The sequence below is a fragment of the Balaenoptera acutorostrata genome, chromosome 13, assembly GCF_949987535.1.
Source record: "Balaenoptera acutorostrata chromosome 13, mBalAcu1.1, whole genome shotgun sequence".
NCBI classification, from domain to species: domain Eukaryota; kingdom Metazoa; phylum Chordata; class Mammalia; order Artiodactyla; family Balaenopteridae; genus Balaenoptera; species Balaenoptera acutorostrata.
The window spans coordinates 66,285,931-66,303,664 of NC_080076.1; the positions used below are offsets into that span (position 1 = coordinate 66,285,931).

The 17,734-nt window shown below is 64.9% G+C and overlaps 1 protein-coding gene across 1 annotated transcript; it reads right to left on the reverse strand.

Moving 5' to 3' along the window:
- Nucleotides 1-3,475: 3,475 nt before the first annotated feature.
- SCARF2 (scavenger receptor class F member 2) lies at nt 3,476-15,073 on the reverse strand. The gene is made up of 11 exons (XM_057526338.1): nt 14,833-15,073; nt 9,980-10,038; nt 9,776-9,877; nt 9,062-9,581; nt 8,742-8,960; nt 8,483-8,611; nt 7,775-7,878; nt 7,585-7,702; nt 7,199-7,314; nt 5,969-6,121; nt 3,476-5,186 (listed from the first exon to the last, which is right to left on the reverse strand). The coding sequence occupies exons 1-11, from the start codon at nt 14,997-14,999 to the stop codon at nt 4,276-4,278; spliced, it is 2,598 nt and encodes an 865-aa protein (XP_057382321.1). The 5' UTR covers nt 15,000-15,073; the 3' UTR covers nt 3,476-4,275.
- Between the last annotated feature and the right edge of the window lie 2,661 nt (nt 15,074-17,734).

Here is a 17,734-nt window from a genome sequence, read left to right on the forward strand (position 1 = left end):
TGCAGACACCCTCACCTGTCTTTGGACTCTCACTCTCTGCTCCCAGACCTTTGCTCTCCTGACTCCACCCCCTTCACCACTGCCCTCTTGTGGGGGGCACCACCAAGCGTCTGGGTGAGCATCCCCAAAGGTACCAACTGCTAGGTGTGTCACAGGCATCCCTGTTCCTGTCACAGCCTCTCCAGTGGCCTTAAGGAACCCTTCGTGTCTACATGGCTCTTTCCATCTATCACCACCTCAAACCATCTTCCCAGCGGGTACTAACTCTTAATTGATTTAAGCTCAAAACAGACAAATAGGCGAACAGAAAAGACTAACAGACACAAGACCAAATGGTCAGACCATGAACCCGAAAGAATCCAGTACCAGAAATCAACAAATCCTCAAAAAGGATCAAACTCAAATTCTTACCATGCTCCCAACAGACAAGAGCCTAGAGCACAGGACCTTGGGGCTGCTGGGGGCCAGGGCACTCAGGAGGGTGTTACCTGGAGCAAGTGGCCAGGGCACTCAGGAGGGTGCTACCTGGAGCAAGTGCCCAGGACCTGAAGACAAGGGTCGGGGTGGCAGAACCGTGGGGGGAGATGATCAGGGGATGATTTTATTCCGGCTACAGCAACCGGAGGAATGTTCACTAACAAGGAACATCACAAGGAGAGGCAGCGGCTGGGGTTTTTTAGAGGCAGGTGATCAAGGGAGTCACAAGGAAGAATGAAGGGGTCTGGCACGTGAGAGGGCAACACAGCCTTTCAGGGTTGGCCTGTTCTGGGCTTGCAGCAGGGTGCAATCTCGGGCATGGGGCTCAGATAAATTCAGTATCGTCATCCTGTCTCGGTTCTCCTGCGTGTGTGGTGGACTGAGTGAGTGCTCTCGGTGCTGCTATGGGTCTGGCTGTGTGTGTGTGTCCGCGTGTGTGTGTTGCAGGGTCTGTGTCTCTCCCGACGCTTCTGTAAGTTGGGGGGGTGTGTTTTGCGTTGCAGGGTTATGTCCGTCTCGGTGCCCCAAGCTTGGTGGTATCGTGTGTGCTGCTGAGTTGTTTTTTTTTTTTTTTTTTTTGCGGTGCAGCCTGTGGGATCTTAGTTCTCCAACCTGGAATCAAACCCGTGCCCCCTGCAGTGGGAGCTCGGAGTCTTAACCACTGGACCGCCAGGGACGTCCCTGCTGAGTCTTCTCTGTCTGTGTGTGTCTCGCAGGGTGAGTGTGCTTCCCTGTACACGCATGTTTGCTTCAGTGTGTGCGTCTCTCCTGGTGTTTCACTGGTTCTTCTGGTCCGTGTGTGCGGTGTGGCAGGGCTTCTGTCTCAGTGTTTCTGCGTGTTTGTGTTGGGGGGACTGTCCATTTCCATCTGGGGGTGTGAGTCTACTGGTGGTGAGTATCTCTGTTTTTCTTTGGGTCTGGCTGTAGGTGTGGGTATGTTTCAGTGTGTGTGTCTGACTGTGCGTCTGTGTGCATGCGTGTGTGTGTGTGTGTGTGTGTGTGTGTGTGTGTGTGTAGGTGTAGCTCTGCCTCTGTGTGATATGTTCTCCGTCCCCGCCTGAAAGCCAGCAGGGCTCAGGCTTTCTCCAGTCCCACATTCCTCCCGCTCCTTTGTGCTCTGTGCTACAAAAAATATTTGCGTTTTCCACGACTCATAATTTTTCCTCCTCAATCGCTACCAGATGTGGGTCCTGTGGTCCTCGTCCCCATGGCAACGGAGGTTCCAGCAGCTGCGGTTCCCTTTTGTGGCGCCTGCCCTGGGAGCTGGCACCGCTGCAGGCCTATGGGGGTGGGGAGGGGGTCCCAGCAGCTCCCTCTCCAGGCGGCTACCGGATCATCCTGGGGGGTTTCTTGGGCCAGGTCCTGCCTGGTCTCCAGGCCACAGCATCTGGCCCCCAGGGTGGCAGGGCTGGCTGCCGGAAGTGCGAGAGGTGCTCCTGCTCTGTGAGGCACCCACACAGAGGGGCTCCTGAAGCTCAGGGTCTTGGATGCCTGGAGGCTCCCAGAGCAGGCGGCAGAGGGGCCCCAGGAAAGGCCTGGCCGATGCGACAGCTCTGGTCGCCCCACGGTGCTGATCCAGGCCAGGGAGCAGGCGAGCTGGAGCAGGGGTTCGGGGGTTGGGGAGTGGCAGGGTGGCACATGGTGGGTGGGGGGTGCACGGCAAGACTGTGGCCCGAACCACCTCACTGCCTCTACCACCTTCCTCAGCCACTGCCCTACCCTTGCTGAGCCCAGCTGGGCAGCTGCCCTTCCTGGCTGACGTTAAGCCTGTGTTCTCAGCCCCGGCAGCCAGCATGGCCTGGTGCCGGAAGGGATGAGGCTGGCCAGGCGCAGGGCCACGGCTGGGAGGGTGCCCAGCTGGCTCGAGGGAAGGTGCGTGCCCCGGGGACAGGGAGCCTGCCTTCCACGTGCTGCCTGACCAGGCCAGATGCAGGGACTACAGCCACAGGAGCCACACCAGATGTCCCGCCTGTGCCATGAGGCCATCTCCACTCAGGTGGCTCAGCCCCTGTACATGTCACTGACGTTTACCTCCACGTGGCATCTGGCCAGAGGGCAAGAAACTTGCCAGGTGAGATCCCTGAGCTGCCAGCACTGGTCAGACTCTGGTCGTGCTGGGGGCTACGGGGCGGGGGTGGGGAGATGAATGGAGAATCTTGGCAGAATCTCCAATCGAAAGAGCTGGCAGCAAAAGGTGAGGAAAAGGCCTGCTAGGCAGAGGCAGGGAGATGGGAGGAGCCCAGATGGACGAGGGACAGCGGACACCGTAGAAAAGTGAGGCTTTGGAGCTCAGGAAGGTCACTTGCGAGGCCATCCTGAGGGCCAGAAGCAGTGAAGACATTAGGACAAATGGCCACAGAAAGAAGGCCAGGCCAGAGTGGGAGCAGGCTGAGGTTGGGCGGGGGAGCAGGGGAGTGGGGGGGACTGCCAGCAGGGCCAGCCAGGGCTCTGGGCCAGGCGGGCTCTCCCCCTCCCCCCACCTCTCGGGCCGGGAGAGTTTCCGGCTGAGGACAGGGAGCCCATTGAGATGGACAGCGCAGCTCTGTGCGGTGCCAGACTGTCTTGTTTGTGCCAGATACGGCCCGGCTGGAGGCTGTGCCCGTGGCCTGCTGCCCCCTGGCCCCAGCCTCTGACCCACCCCAGCCACACCAAACAGCTCAAGGCCCCAAGTGTAACAGCAGTGGGCAGTGGGGAAGGTGCAGGGCAGAAGCAGCCCCACGCACCAGCTCCTTCCTCGTAGCCAAGGGTGCCACTCTATCTGCTCCTACATACCCTTCATCCCAGGTTGCCAGTCCAGGATGGGGCGGGCCGAGGTGGGTGCCCAGTAAACTTGATAAACAGGTGAAGGATGGGCAGATGGACATGACCCACTTCCAGCGTGGTCCTGGGAGACCCACACCTGGGCTCCCAGGCTCCACTTGGGTCGAGGGGTCCTGGTGCAATTTCTTTTGGGGGGACATCCTTGTCAGAGGCCCAGCAGATAGGAAGCAGTCAGAGCACGGGGGGAAAAAAGGCACTTTATTAAGAAAGCTTTGGCCAAGCCCCTGCCGGGAGGAGCCCATCCTGGGGCACCCGGATGGGGTGGAAGCAGCCCTGCCGGGGGCCTATAAATACGTCTCCACAGGCCACTGGAGTTGCCCCTCGGATTCCCAGGCATGTGGGGTGGTGGGAGGCCATCAAAACCAGCTCGACAGCGGAGGGGCCAGGGCTGGGGAGGCTGGGGCTGGGAGAGCGTGGGTGGGGCTGGGGTGGGTGGGGAGACAGCCAAGCCTCCTGAGGAGCAGAGACCAGCCCTTCTCCCCAGGCTCCGGTCAACCAGGTGCCCTGGGGCTCGGCCAGTGGAAGTAGCCTCTGGCTAGGGTCACAGAAGGGAACCTCCAGCCAGAGGCGCCAGGCCCTGGCCAGAGAGAGGCTGCCAGGGTGGAAGTGCTTCTGGCCTCAGCCAGTGAGAAGGTGACCCAGCCAAGGCACTCTTGGCCAGTGAGAGGTGTTCTTTAGGCAGAGCCCTCCTGCCCTTGGCCTTTGAGACCCGGGCTGGTGGGAGCCCTCCACAGGCAGGCCATGGGAAGGGAGGGGCCAGCAAAGCGTCTGTCAGGCCTTAGCCACTGGGATGGGGCTTCCTGCCCGAGCGCGGGACCCCATCCTGGAGAGCCGTTGGGCCTGAGCCAGTGAGACGCAGCCTCCCGCCAGGCTGCTCTGGGCTGGGGCCCCCGCGGGAGACGCCGGGCGCACACGGGACGCGGGGTGGCAAGCAGCGCTGCTAAGCCGGGGAGCTGCAGGCACGGCGGGGCCGCCCTACTACAGGGTGGGCGCGCCCACCCGGCCCGGCTCGCCAGCCACCTCCCGGCTCTTCTTGCGAGGCGGCTTCTGGATGGGGGTCTTCTTTCGGGGGGTGTCGGATCCGGGCGTGCCCGCTGCCGCCTTCTCGGGCCCTGGGGCCTCGGGCGCGGGGGGCGCGCGGGCCGGCGAGGCGGGAGGCACCGAGCGCTTGGCCTTCTGCGGCGGCGCCGGCTTCTCTCGGGGGCCCTGCGTGCCCACGGCCCCCTCGGCGCGGCCCAGGCTGCGAGTCTTGTCGCGCAGCTCGGCGGCCAGCATGGAGGCGGCCTCAGGTGCGCTGCGCGGGGGACCGCCAGCGTCCGTGGGCTCTGAGAGGCCCGGGCCACGGCCACGCGCCCGAGCCCGGGGCGGCGAGGGTGCGGCGAGGGCCGGCCCCTCCTCGGCCAGCCCCGGGGGCCGCAGCGTCGGGTCGCGGGCCCTGGGGCTGCAGGGCTCGTCCGGCCGCGCCGACGTGTCGCTGGGCGTCCGTTTCCTCTTGCTGGGGCTGGGAGCGGCCTCGGGACCCGCGGGTGGCGGCGACGGCGCACGCGCGGCGGCGGCACCGTGCTTGCCGTGGATCCAGGACACCTTGGGCTTGGTGGCGGGGTCGGGCGGCGGCGGCTTCCTGCGCTCGGGCGATGGCGAAAGCGACAGGCCTCGGGCCTCGCCCCGGACCCGGGCCGGCCGGGCCTCGCGCCGGGCCACACGCGCATACAGCGCCCCGCCGGGCCCGTCCCCGCTCGACGCCGACCGCTCGCTGTCGGAGGACGCGCGGAGGGGCGTGGCCTCCTCCGCGGGCGTAGTCACCGGTGCAGGGGACGAAGCCAGCGCCTCGGCAGGGGCAGGGGCTGGGGCGGTGGGGGCCTCCGCGTCCCGGCTCTCGGTTGCCGCCTCTGACAAGGGAAGAGCGGGGCGGTCACCTCCTCCGGAAAGAGCTTGGCCCTCCAGCCTCCAAGAGCAAACCCTCGCTGGCGCCCCACCTCCCCTCCTCTTCCCACCCCAGCTGGCGCTTAGTCGCCGTGGCATCCAGACATGCCTGGCACATTCACTGCACTGACCACAAACTTAGCTCAGAGCCCCGGGGGCGGAGGGCTGGGGTAGTGGGGCTCATTCCTGGGCTGCAGCCCCAACTCGGCCTGGACTCGCACCCCTCCCCCACCACATCCCCAGCCTGGGGGGCCACCATCACCACATTTGACCCTCGATTCATAGTTCTTCTTTAAGAGAAAGGCCTTCTAAGGCTCAGAGGTTAGTCACCTGCCCAAGGTCACTCACGGGGATGGTCTGGGGAAGAGAGAGGCCAGAAGCCCAGCTATTCAGGCTGCTTCTTGATGTTTGTGAGCCAAGGCTTCAGGTGAAAGTGTGTCCCCATATCCTGAAAACCCCATTTCCTGTCTCCTCTGCCACCTCCTCCCCAGGCCCGGAATTTTCTCTGCCTGGTCTCCCCAGAAGTGAACCTGGGCTGTGGCTATCTCCCCAGACCCTACCCCAGTCTGGTGCTGGGCAGCAAAGAAGCCCACTCTGCAACCTCAACTGTGTATCCACCCCCCAGTTAACAGCATCACTAGCCCTTCCTCCCCATGCTGCCTGTCCCTCAGAGCATAGATATTTCAGCTGGAACCTTTCACTGGGTCAGAGTGAGGGGGGTCCTCACACCAAGCAGAGGGGTACTCACCCTCGTGGGGTACGCAGTATACAGGGCCTTCATCCGTGGTGTCAAAGGAGGAGAAGGAGGCCCGGGAGGACCATGATGGCGAGGGCTGCTCCAGCCCCGAGGGCGGCTCCAGGAAGCTGCAGTTGAGCGTGTTATCCAGGTCGTGATGGGCCACTGGGGAAGGAGGGAGGCATAGCTGCCAGGGGCCCCGCCTGCCCCAGCCAGTGCCCTTGCAAGCCCTCCTGCCACAAATGATGGAGGGACCCAAGCCAGCCCTACCCCAAGATAGTGGGTGGGACAGGCAATTCAACAGGCTAGTGTACGGCCACGGAGCTGAGCGAGGTCGGGCCGAAAGTTGGGAAAAGAGAGAGCACCTGGCTGGGAGAGGCCATCAGGGCCTCCAAGCCACGCTTCAGACCCTGTCTTGCAGCAGTTTTTGAATGCAAATGTGCAGTGGTGAAGCCACCCTTTGGCTCAGCCGTCTCAGCAGGCTGCACCCCTAGGCACGGCCTCCACAGACATAGACCCCACAACGGGGGAAATCCCAGAGGCTGGCCAGCCTGTTCCCCTCTCACAAATGGGATGTGGGTTCCAGCCCCCACATCTGTGCCCATAGATCCCACTCTGCTGAGTGGGCCCAGGGGTTTTCTCAGCTGTCTGCATCTTTACCTCCCAGGAGACTTCATCTCCCCATCCCCCTCATGTTTGGAAACAAGTGGGAAAGACGCAGAGAGACTCCACCCCGGTGTGAGTCAGTGCAGGCAGGAGAGAAGCAGCACCGCCCCGCACCCAGCCCCGTCCTGAGGTAGGGTGGGGGCCGAGGGACCAGCCTGAGGGCACAGCTGGGGATCCGGGCCGGGGGCGGGTCTTCCTGTGGCAGGGCATTCCCACTCACAGGTGCCCGCGTCCACCTGCGGCTCGCATCAGGACTGACAGTGTACTCACTCCCGCAGACTGCGGGGGCCTGACGGCCGCGGATGTCCAGTCCACACTGCCCCACCACACCACACATGCAGTCACAGTCACCGAGACACGGCCCACACCTGCCCGCACACGTAGGACTCCTGCCTTCCTCCAGGGCTCCCCTGCATCCGCATTCTTTCTTTCCTCCCCCTGGTCGCACCTCCCTACGCCCCCACATCGACACTCAAGGCCCTGCAGTTCCTACACCGACCCCGTCACACCCATTTCCCAGCAGCCTCCTGCGTCGGGGGGTGTTCCTCGGAGACTCCTTACCTACGTCATCCTTACCTACGACCTTGGGCAGCTTCTGCCTGCGGAGCGGGATCCGGGGCAGCTTCATACTGATGCGGCTGAAGCGCCCGCATAGTCGCTGCGGCGCCTTCTTCCTCCCAAGCGAGAGCTCCCTGCGGGGGCGGGGCCTGAGCGAAGGGGCGCGGCCGCGCCTTGCCAGAGGGGCGGGGCGAGCCCGTGGGAGCCCACCCACAGGGAGGGCGGGGCCTGAGCGGAGGGGCGGGGCCTAAGGCCGGGAGAGGCCCACGGGAGCAGAAACTCAGGGAGGGCGGGGCCTGAGCTAACGAAGGGTGCGGCCCCCCAGGGCGGGGCCGGGAAGGGCGCGCAGTGCTGCAGACCCCGCGCGGCCGGAACCGGGGGAGGGAGGGACCTGGAAGCCTCACCCGCGCGCAGGGTCCTTGCCGCGGCAGGCGCAGCAGCAGCCGAGCAGCGAGAGCAGCAGGCCGAGGAGCAGGGCGAGCAGCGCGCCCGCGCCCATCACGCCCTTTCGCTGGTTGGTCTCTGTGGGGGTCACAGGGTCAGCGAGGTGCCGGCAGCCCCCACGCCCCCGCCGGGTCGCCCCCACCCACTCACCCAGGCGGCAGGCACCGGTGACCGGGTCGCACGAGTCCTCGTGGCAGCTGCAGGCCTGGGCGCAGTCCACGCCGTGGAGCCCGGGCGGGCAAGTCAGGTTACAGCTGCGGGGGCGCGAGGTCAGGGAGGGGCGTGGGGTCTGGGAGCGCCAAGCGGCCCTCGGTTACGCCTCCCGCCCTCGCCCCCGCGGCCAGCCAGCCCCGGCCCCGGGTTCTCCATTCTCTGGGAACTGCAGCCCACCCCCACCTCCAGCACACCCTGAGTGATCAATGTTTTGGAAACAAATGTGTGCACTCCAGCGAGACGGAGTCTGGGGGACGGGTCGTGGACACTGGCCGCAGTGCCCATTGCTGGGGCTGACTCTTCTGTGGGGGAAAAAGGGGCTGCCAGACGAGATCCTTGGCTGTACGTGGAGGTCCCTGCTCATTCCACATCATCTCCGGGTCACCTCAGCCCTGCAGCCTTCAAGGAGCCCACTGGCCACAGGCTGACCTGGTCGCCAGATCCCGCTCGAGCGCCGGCTCCACCCCAGGGCAGGAAACTGCCCCAAAGAGCCTGTTGTCGCTCCCTAGCTGAAGTATGGGGGCCAAGGCTGAGGGGCCAAGCCTGGGTCCCGCCTGGTCGGCCAACACAGCAGCACCTGGGGTCTGGCTGGAGCCCAGTGCCGGATACAGACCCCTCAAACCCCTTGGGTCCCCGGGCACTCACTGGGGCCCGTGGACGCCTGGGCTGCATAGGCAACGTCCCGACTGGAAGTCGCAGTGGCCGCTGCCGCAGTCGGCGCACACGAACGCGCAGTCCTCGCCGTAGGTGCCATTGCTGCACTTGGTCTCACACCTCGGAACGCGGGGAGGGGGCGTCAGCGGAAACAGGGCAAACGACCCTTAAGCCACAGAGCCCTCCGCGGAGGGCAATCGGGGTAGGCCGGCTGGGGTCTGCGTGTCTGGGGCGGACACGGGTTGCTCACCGGTCACCGATCCAGCCCGCGTTGCAGCGCGTGCACTTGCCGGTTACGTGGTTGCAGGCGTGCCCGTCGCGACACGGCGGGCAGCGGTGGCCGCAGCCCTCGCCGTAGAAGCCGGTGGCGCACGGCTGATCGCACTTGGTGCCGTTCCAGCCGGGCTCGCACGTCAGGCAACGGCCCTCGGCCACCGTGCATGGCTGCTGGCCCTTGCACTGGCCGCATCTGGGGAAGGGGCGGGAGGCTAGGCGGGGTCCGGGCCACCTCACCCCGGCTCCCTCGGCGCCTGCCCCTCCTCTCCCTCCCCGGCCGGGGCCCGCGCTTACCGGCGGCGGCAGCCCAGGCCGTAGAAGCCGGCAGGGCAAGGCTCGCGGCAGTACTTGCCCCGGTAACCGGGCTCGCACGCGCACGTGCCGTCCACCGGATGGCAGCGGCCGCGGAAGCACTGGCAATAGCGCTCGCAGCGCGCGCCGAACGTGCGCTCGCGGCACTGGCAGCGGCCGCTCTGTTGCTCGCACGGCGACGTGTTGCAGGCACACTGGTTGTTGCAGCTGCGGCCCCACCAGCCTGCGTGGCAGAGGCACGCGCCCGTCTGTGGGTCGCAGCGCGACGTGGCGCTGCAGTAGCACGCGCTGGCGCACTGTGGGCCCCACCAGCCAGGCTCGCAGCGACACGCGCCGCTCCGCGGGTGGCACGCGCCGTGCTGGCATTGGCACGCATGCTCGCAGCGTGCGCCCCAGCGCCGCGCGTGACATGTACACTGGCCCGTCACGTCCTCGCACTGCCCGTGTGGGTGGCAGACACACAGCTCCTTGCAGTCGGGACCCCAGAACTGGCGCGGGCACTCTGCAGAGCGAGCGGAGAGGGTGGAAGGCCCAGGTGCTCGCGTGGGGGCCCAGACCCAGCCCGAACCTGCCCGCGTCCAGCCCCCCGCCCCCGACTCAGGCCCCGCCCACTCACAGGCCCCGCCTCCAGTTCAGGCCCCGCCCATCTCTGGGATCCTGCCCCACTGCCCCGTGCCCGCCACAATCCGCGCTCACTGGTGTCGCAGTTGGCACCGAAGTAGCCATGGCGGCAGCGGCACTCGCCCGGCCGCACGCACACCTCGTTCTCCGAGCACGTGGAGTTGCCTTCGCACACAGCTGCGAACGAGACGTGCCCAAGTTGTTGCGAGTTCAGCCCCCACACTAACCCTCCTCTCCGTGACCCCGCCCCCTGCCCAAGTCCCAGGGTGCCCTACTCACCGATCCCACACTCGTCCCCCTGCTGCCTCCAGCCAGCGCAGCAAGTGAGCTCCTGGGAGCTGCAGGCAGAGAGAGGGCGCCTGAGCTCGGGACCCACTCCTAGTCCTCGCTGGGTCCCCCAGCAACCTCCACCCTGCCCTAGGGAGGTGGTTATCAAGGCCCTGCTGTGTGGCCGGCACTGCTGTAGGTTCGGGAGACTCGAAGCGAATAAGACACAAATTCCAGCCCTCTAGAACGGACACTGGGAGGCAGCAGATGGCAGACCACCTCCAAGGACTTCCCAGTTCCCTCTACAAGGGGTCTCGCCACTCCTCCTGATCTGTGCCCTCTTCCCCCATCCACTAGGCCAGAGAAGAGACCCCACATGTCCCAGGAGGGGCAGCAGTGAGGTGGGGGTGGGGCAAAGGTCCCTGGGCCTCCAGGACCTGCTCAGGCATAGAGGTCTAGGGCATCCCTGGGGGTGGGGGTCTGGCCAGATGGGTGTCAGGGATCCAGATATGACGTGACCTGGACAGTGCCAGGACTGGCTGGGCCGGGTGGGCACATCTGGATGCCCAACTGGAGCACCAAAGCAGATGGGTAGTCTCTGAGCGAGGTGGACACAGCAAGGTGTCCACTTGGGGAGGGGCAAGGTACACCCAGGGAGTCCTCCATCTGAGTAAGGAGAGTAAAACTGAGGGCTGCAGAGCACCAGGGCGAGACTTGGGCTGGAGGAAGGCAACATTAGAATGTCCTCTCCGTGAAATTTCATAAAATCTTGTTTAATTTTATTTGGCTTTACATAGTACAGGAGGTAAAAAATTTGTGTCCCATATCAGGGTGGTGCAGCCTCCCAAGCCCTGGGCTGATGAGGTGTGTAGGCACAAAGGTTTGGAGGCCCTGCCCAAGTGAAGCCATGGCCACTGGTGAGGGCCATGAGGGCTGATGTGGGGTGTGCCCACACTGTGGGGCAAAGGAGGCTGAGAAGGAACAGACACTCAGGCTGCAGTTCTGCAGGGTCCCATCAGACCTAGAACTTCAGCCAAATGCAAAAAGCACACAGCCACCATTCACACTTCAGAGAAAAGGAGAGGGCCTCTTGGGAAGGATGTGAATCTAGAACCGGGATGTGGTGGTGGGAGGAGGTGGGAGGGGCCTGAGGACCCTGGGGTGGGGGTGGGATGGCCTGAGAAGGGAAAGGCTGCAGCTGCCCCATATCACACCCCTCAGAAGATGCCCCCCAACCGTTCCCAGCTCGAAATGATCACCACACCCTGGATGGGGCCCCCGGACTCCAAGGGAGCCCCCTCTCCCAGAAAGGGCTGGATTCTCCTTTGGGCCAAAGATATGGGACCTGGGGAACAGGACCCATAAAACCCCAAACTTCAAGGAATGGGCCAGCTTATTTTCCACAAATAAAACTGGAAACCAGAGACAGGAACACTAAGCAGGCCTGGATTTTCTGGCCCCCATTGTCCCCACCCACCCAGCCCTGTCCTGGGGCTCCGAGATGGCCATCTGTAGGGAGACCCAGGTCTGAGGGCCCATCACCCTCCTGCCTTTTCTGCCAATCTGAACCCAGGTCTCTGGATGGAGAGCCTCTGTAGAGGTCCCTCCTGCAGGCAGCCTCACCAGATGGCCTGCTGGGATGGCCCAGGAACACTGACCACCTTCCATCCTGGACGACCTGGCTGCATGGCTCTGTAATCGGGTTGGGAGCCTGGTTTTAGGGCCACACTAAGGTGGATTGGATGCCTGGGTCTGCCACTTGCTGTGTGACCTTGGGCACAGAACTTTACCTCTCTGAGCTCCAGCTGCTAAATCTGTAGAATGGGGCCCATAGGTTTGGCAGGAGGATTAAGAGAGTCAAGATGTGTCCAGCACAAACTATGAGCTCAGCCGAGGCTGTGCTGTGAGCTCCAGCCCATGCTGAGCAGGCTCTAGGAAGTCCCTGAGTTCACCTGGTCCCCCCAGCATGGCTGGTGCCCAGGCCCCACCCAACAGAGCTAACAAGCCTGCTCCCCGGCAGGACAGAGCCCACGTGGAGGATGAGTCTGTGGGACTTTTCCTTCTGGGACGGGCTGGCAGAAAAGGCCAGGCTAGGTTGGCAGGCCCATTTTCCCAGATCTTATGAAAGTGAGATGACAAGAAAGATGGCCCAGTGCAGGGGTAGCTCCTACACTAGGGCAGGACCCTGGGGTGTCAATCCAGGCCGCTCAGCAAGCAGGCTGTGCTGCAGGCTGCCCCCTCCATAGATCACTGTTACTGCAAATGATGCTGCGGTGATTTAAAACTTCATCTTGAACCTGCCCAAGCCACCTCGGCAAAGCTCCCCAAGAGCACTGCCTGTTCACTGTGCCAGTGTCTGTCCCGTTCTCTCCCGTCCAGACAGGAAGCTCCTCTGCCTCCATGCCCCCTGGGACTCCATGCCTGCCCCACTCTCCTCCTTCCCCCCTGGGCACCCCTCCCCTGGTTTCTGCCCCACCCCCTGCCTCCCTCCCCTGCTCTGTCCACTCTAGCTCCCTGGGGAAGCTCCCTAGGTCCCATGGAGACACTGACAATGCCTCAGAGGCCTCGAGGGGGGCCCTCCTCCTGACTAGCGCCCCCCACCCCGAGTCTTCTCCATCTCAGGGTAAAGACTGTCCTTCCAGGCTGGGAGGTTGGGAGGGGACTCTGCTCTCTCCCAGAGTGGATCAATTGAGAAACACGCCAGCTCTATCTTCCAAACTGGATCTAGGATGGGACAGGCCACTTGTCGCCCGCCCAGCCTTGTGAGAGCCACCCTCACCCTCCCTGGTTCTCTCCCACCTTCTGCCCTCCTGCCCCAGTTCATCTGCCACCTGACAGCCAACCCAGGTCACATCCTGCCCCTCTTCTGTGCAAAGCCCACGGGGGTTCCCATCGCCCTGTGGCCTCTCCTCCACCATCCCCGTCCCAGCCCCCAGGGCTCCTTCCTGTGCTTCCAACAGGCCCTCTGCACTCAGGGCCCTGCCCCAGACGCCACCCTGCTCTGCCTCCTCTCCCACGGGCCTCTCTCACTTATCACTTCCCACTGGGTCTCCCCGCAACTGAACACCTCCTCCCCAGCCCTTGCCAGATGTCAGATGATTTGCTGTGTCTCCTCCACACAGGACAGCTGTATCCCTGCACCAACAAGAGGCCTGCACACAGTAAGTGTATGGGATTTTACTGACTGAGAGCTGCTCCCTGCCCTAGTCCTCCTGACTCCGGGGGGAGGGAACGCTAGTGGGAGCCTGGCAATGCCCAGCCTTGGAAAGGTAATGAAGAGATGGTCCAGACCCTGGGGGGGATGGGGGAGTGCCATCTTTCCCATTAACCAGCTCCACACAGGATCACAGTTATCCCTCCTCTACCACCACCAACCCCACTGGACAGGAGTATGGACTGGCCCAGAAGGGTTAAGCGTTGTGCCCGGGGCCACTCAGATGGGGAGAGGTGGCACCAGGATCTGAAACCCAACCCAGGCTCTTGGCTACTGGAACAGGCCGCGTGATGGGACATCTCGGGGAGAGGCGGAGTGGAGCAGGCTCCGGACAGCTCTGGGTTGCCATCGGATTTCCCCCGCACCCGCCGGCACGGACCCCCACAGGGAAGGAGGGCCGTGGCGGAGGGACAGGGCCGGCGACGATCGCGCCCTCCCCCTCTCCAGGCGGCCCCGCCCGCCACAGCCGCTGCATTCCTGGGGCCGGGGAGGCCCGGGAGGCCCGGGAGGCGGCGGCGGCGGCGTCGATGTGAAGCAGATGGCGGGCCAGGCCGGCCCCCGCCCCAGAGGCGGGGCTCGCAGCGGGGAGGGGTCTGCGCGCCTCGGGATCCGAGCTCGTAAACCCCGCGCGGCCCCTCACAGCCCCTTGTCTGCCGCGACCGCCTGCCCCCAGACGCGGCCTCCCTGGGCCCTGCGGCCCAGGGCGCCCCCACCGCACCCGCCAGGAGCCCGTGATGCTTCTCCAGCTTCCCGCCTGCCTGGCGCCCCCCGCCCGCGCCAAGGCACCCCCTCACGCCGGCTCCTCGCCCCCGCGCGAAGATGCCCTTGACCTCGCAGTGGCCTCTGACAGACCGACCGGGTCCTCCGACTCCTGCGCCCACTCCTGGGTCCTGGTCTGCGCTCTTCGCCCTCCGCGCAAGGTCCTGGGCCCGGCGCCCTCCGGCAGGGCCTGTCCCCTCCTGTCCCACACTGGCTTCCCCAGCCCGGCTCCTCGTGGCGCCCACCTCTGCGCCGCCCCTCTGCACCCCGTATCCCCACCCGGGAGTCCCCCATCCTCCCGATGCCGGCGCACGTCATTGTCCTTTCTATTCCCGCTTCTGGTCCACTCTGAGCTCAGGCTCCTCGACGCCCACCTCCATTACCACCCTCTTCCCACCCGCGCCCGCTCTTTCTAAGACAAAAATCTGTCCTTCCGATTCGCCTGCCTCAAGACCTCCGCGGCTCCCTCTTCTCAGGAGCCTCGCTCCATCTCTCCTGGACGCTCACCCTCCCTCCATCACGGCTCGAGCCACACTCGTGTGCCTGAGCCCTTGCACATGCCATGCCATGGGCTTGGAATGCGCTTCCCGTCTTCTTGCGGCCTTCACAATCCGGCCCAAGGGTCCCTTTTCCTGGGTCTGAAATTTCGTACCCCGTGTGTCAGCCCTCCAGGCGTCCGCTGCCCTCCGCTCTACCCTCGCCCGCTTCTCGCCCGGGGTATCCTCGTACGCACCGTCGTGGCCCGGCGCCCAGGCTCGGCCTGGAGCGGAGCCGGCGTCGGCGAGGGCGGCCCGAGGGGCCCGCGCGTTTGGCTCAGGGAGGTCCTGGGCGTCCCCTCCCCCCAGCCCCGGGCGTCCCTCCGGCCCCCTCCCCCAGCCCGGCCGGCTCCTACCCGGGCGCGCGGCACACGTTGCGGCCGCGCGGGCTCAGCTCCTGGGGCGCCGCGGGGCCGGGCAGTAGCCAGAGCAGCAGCAGCAGCGGCGGCAGCGGCGGCGGCGGCGGCCCCCCGGCTCCCCGGCGCCGCGCCGGCCCGGCCCCCTGGGGCCCTGCGCCCTCCATGCGGCGCGGGGCAGGCGCGGGGCGGGCGCGGGCGCGGGTGCGGCCGCAGCGAGAGCGGCCGGAAGCGGAGTGCGCGGCCGGGCGGGGGGCGGCAGGAGGGGCGCCGGGCCGGGCAGGAAATTCCACATCGGCTCCCTGATCCAGGGCCAGCCGCGGCCGGCCAGGCGGCAGCGCCCGCCCCGCGCGCCAGACCCCACCCTCCGGCCGCGCCACCGCCCCTCCGCGCGGCCCCCGCCCCCACGCGGCCGCGCGCATACTTGGGGGCGAACTTGGAAGGGGCCCTCCCGAGGAATCACCGGTCGCCTTGCCTTTCCCTCCCTTCCCCAGACACCCACCAGAGAAACGGCCCCTGCGCGCTCCCGGCGAGGCCAGGCCCGGGGCGGGAAGCCGGTGGGAACCAGGCGCGACGCACGAAAGCCCCCTGGCCAGCGGTGCCTCGGAACCGCCAGGTCAAGGCTGCAAGCCGGCCTCTGCTCCCCCCGTGAGGCCCTTCTATGTCCGGCTGTGTGGTCAGCGCCTCCCGAGCGCCGGGCGCAATCAAAGCCTGCAGCGACTGCGGAGCCGGATGCTTGAGGCCTGTGAGTAGACTCGGTCTGGACCAGAGAGGCCTGGGTGAAGGGGGCCCTGTAGAAACAGACTGGAGAGATGCCGGGAGCAGAATGGCTCTGCGAGAGAATATGGAGGTAAAGGCAGGTGGGGGAGGCTGAGGGAGGCGGTATGGTGGTGGTGGGGGGACAGCTCCGGGACTGAGACCCTGCCTGCAGCCCCTGTCAAGGTGTGACGATGGGCTGTAGGCCGCTAGTCACCAAGGAGAAAGTCCAGAAGGTGGAGTCAGGGCTGGAGTCGTGGGAGCTCCTGCATCGGGAGGGTTGGGGTGACAGCACAGAGCAGAGCAGGGGCAGCAGAGAAAGGGGGTGAGGAGGGCCTAGGGGGACCAGGAGGAAGAGGAACCCTGGGCCCAGGAAGCAGAGGGGTCAGACCCAACCCCAGGCCCATGGGGTGGGCAGGGCGGGCAGGGCTGGGGATGGAACAAAAAGTGGGGCAGACAGGTCCCCGAAAAGATGAGCTGGGCTTTTGAGGACCTGAGAGTTGGTGGAAGGGCCTGGGCAGGGAGAGGGCAGCTGCTGAGGAGGGGAGGTGGCGTCCTGCCTCAGTTATGCGGGGGCTCCATCCGGAAGGGTGGGGCTGGAGGAGGGGGCCTGGAATAAGGGCCACTGAAAGGCCCAAGGCTGTGGGCATCACCAGGCTGGCAGAAGTTGGGATGGGAGGGAGCTTCGGAGGTTAGGGCCCTTCCCTGAGCCATGCTGGTGCAGGACAGAGGCACAGTTGGGGAGGGTGGCAGGGAAGTTGCACCCATGTGGTCATGAATGCAAACACTTCTCTGGGACAAGTAAAAAGGCCAACCACTTCTGGGCAGCTCTGCCTGGCCATGGCCCTGAATTCAGCAGTGCCTGGGCCCCTCCCATGGAACCCCCGTTGGCTGCCAGCAATGGAGGCCAGCAGAGGTCTGTGTGGCTGCACTGTCCGCCCAGCTCCTGACTTTCCGCCCAGCTCCTGACTTTAGAGGCATCACCCTAGCTAGACTGGGTTCATGGACAGGCATCTCAAACTCCCTCATCTCCCCCCAGAGCTGCTTCCCGCCCCACAGCCCCACCTCTGTGGGGGCACCACCTGAATGTCACAAATCTCTACCCACCCCATCCGTGTACCACCTGTGTCTGGTGCCCGCAGGACAGGACCGTCCCCAGGCTCGTCTCAGACCCACAGCCTCCCACCTGTGTCCTGTCGCAGCCACCTTGCACTTGATGGTGAGTTCAGGTGTTGAGGGCAGGGCCCACGTCTGTACCAACCACCACATCTCCATCGGGAGACTGAGTGCAGGTGGAGTGGACGATCGTCTGTCTGCCCAGACTGTGCCAGGTGAATACCAGGTTGAGGAAGCTGGGGATTCACAGGCACCCATATGACTGACCAGCATGCAGACCGCGGGAGCCAGGAGCCTGGGCCAACCAGTTCTGGCTGGGATGACTTCCTGGGGGAGGCCAACTTTGAAGGGTGAGGATTTTGCACACAGAAAGGGATGAGCCACGAGTGAAGCAAAGGCTTGAATGCAGGGCCTGAAAGCCTGCCAAGCTGGCGAGCCAGCTGCCTGGGCCCAGGGGCAGGAGCTGGTGGGCTGCTGGCGGTGGGTGAATGCTAGGCCGGACAGTGGCAGGGCTAGGCTGCTGCCCAGCTCTCAGGATCCCTTCCAGGCTTCATGTCTACCCCACCCCATGCCCTGTGGGGCCTCACAGACCTTTCTCCGCCTCCACTGCAGACCAAAGGTCTCTTGCAAAAGCTGTGCCTTGGTGTCTGGGTGGGGAGATAGCGCCAGCAATGTCGGACACATTTTGGGGGCGGAGGCGGACATTTCTGGCTCTCCTTCCCAGGAACCTCTGGGGTCTGCAGGGACTGCAGCCCTGGCCTGCAAGGTGCTGGCAGAGACAGGAAGTGCTGGGTTCCTACTCCAAACGCACATTCCCACACCTCACCCTTGGGAGCAGGAGGATGACACTGGATAAGTGGCCATCCTGTCCCACTGGAAGCGACCATCAGGGTCAACCCTGGGCTTGCCACCTGAAGTGTAAGTGCATGATGTCACGTGGGGTTAGGGAGTAGGGCACGTTTCCTCAGGGGTACCTGGGCCCCGAGACAGCAGTCACACACACAGTGACTGCCTCGCCCCCATGCCCGTC

Excerpts from the sequence above, each read along its gene's own strand:
- SCARF2 (XM_057526338.1), bottom strand. The coding sequence starts at position 14,999 with ATGGAGGGCGCAGGGCCCCAGGGGGCCGGGCCGGCGCGGCGCCGGGGA. Across the intron at positions 10,039-14,832 it reads AACGTGTGCCGCGCGCCCGG|CTCCCAGGAGCTCACTTGCT; the intron begins GTAGGAGCCGGC and ends CTCTGCCTGCAG. Across the intron at positions 5,187-5,968 it reads ATACTGCGTACCCCACGAGG|AGGCGGCAACCGAGAGCCGG; the intron begins GTGAGTACCCCT and ends TTCCCTTGTCAG.